Source organism: Penaeus monodon, chromosome 23, assembly GCF_015228065.2.
Source record: "Penaeus monodon isolate SGIC_2016 chromosome 23, NSTDA_Pmon_1, whole genome shotgun sequence".
NCBI classification, from domain to species: domain Eukaryota; kingdom Metazoa; phylum Arthropoda; class Malacostraca; order Decapoda; family Penaeidae; genus Penaeus; species Penaeus monodon.
This window is the reverse complement of record NC_051408.1, coordinates 30,016,208-30,016,918: the sequence shown is the minus strand read 5'-3', so window position 1 is coordinate 30,016,918 and position 711 is coordinate 30,016,208. Positions and strand designations below refer to the sequence as shown.

At 56.4% G+C, this 711-nt stretch overlaps 1 protein-coding gene across 1 annotated transcript in view; it reads left to right on the top strand.

The window, feature by feature from the left end:
• LOC119588201 (barH-like 1 homeobox protein) overlaps positions 1 to 711 on the top strand; it is a 9,130-nt gene that overhangs the window by 7,163 nt on the left and 1,256 nt on the right. Inside the window, exons 2-3 of the mRNA XM_037936902.1 lie at positions 248 to 455; positions 588 to 706. Coding sequence (XP_037792830.1) covers positions 248 to 455; positions 588 to 706 — 327 coding nt within the window. The remainder of the gene's footprint in view (positions 1 to 247; positions 456 to 587; positions 707 to 711) is intronic.

Here is a 711-nt window from a genome sequence, read left to right as displayed (position 1 = left end):
CGGCCGAGCCGTTGACACCCGTGCTAAAAGGATCAGTGAAGGGGTCCATTTGCCTTCTTCCGCGGCCGTCGCGTCGCCGCCTCTCCTCCCCTCGGCGCTGGCAACACTGCCCTCCTCCCCCTCGCGAGAGGAAGGAGGAAGTGAGCGCAGATGATGGAGGGGAAATTTGTATTTACATTTTATATTGATAAGCTTGATGGCTTAGAGAGAAAATGGTGTACTAACGATGTGTATTTTTTGTCAACAGAGAACAATGAGGGATGCTCCGACGGCTCCGGGCCCCCGCCGCTCAAGAAGCAGCGCAAGGCCCGCACCGCCTTCACAGACAACCAGCTGCAGACGCTGGAGAAGAGCTTCGAGCGGCAGAAGTACCTGAGCGTGCAGGACCGCATGGAGCTGGCGGCCAAGCTCAACCTCACCGACACGCAGGTCAAGACGTGGTACCAGAACAGAAGGTAAGCACTCACAGGAAGAATCAAGTGCATAGTCATGAAAGCCATGTAGTAGACACGCGATGGTGTATATATATCTATTTTCGGGGACAGCGTCGATTCACGTCGTTAACAGATATCTCTACTCTTCTCCAGGACAAAGTGGAAGCGCCAGACAGCCGTAGGCCTGGAATTGCTTGCCGAGGCTGGCAACTACGCCGCCGTACAGCGTCTCTACAGCGCCCCGTACGGGTGGCCGTACCCGCCCCAGCCGTCCTCA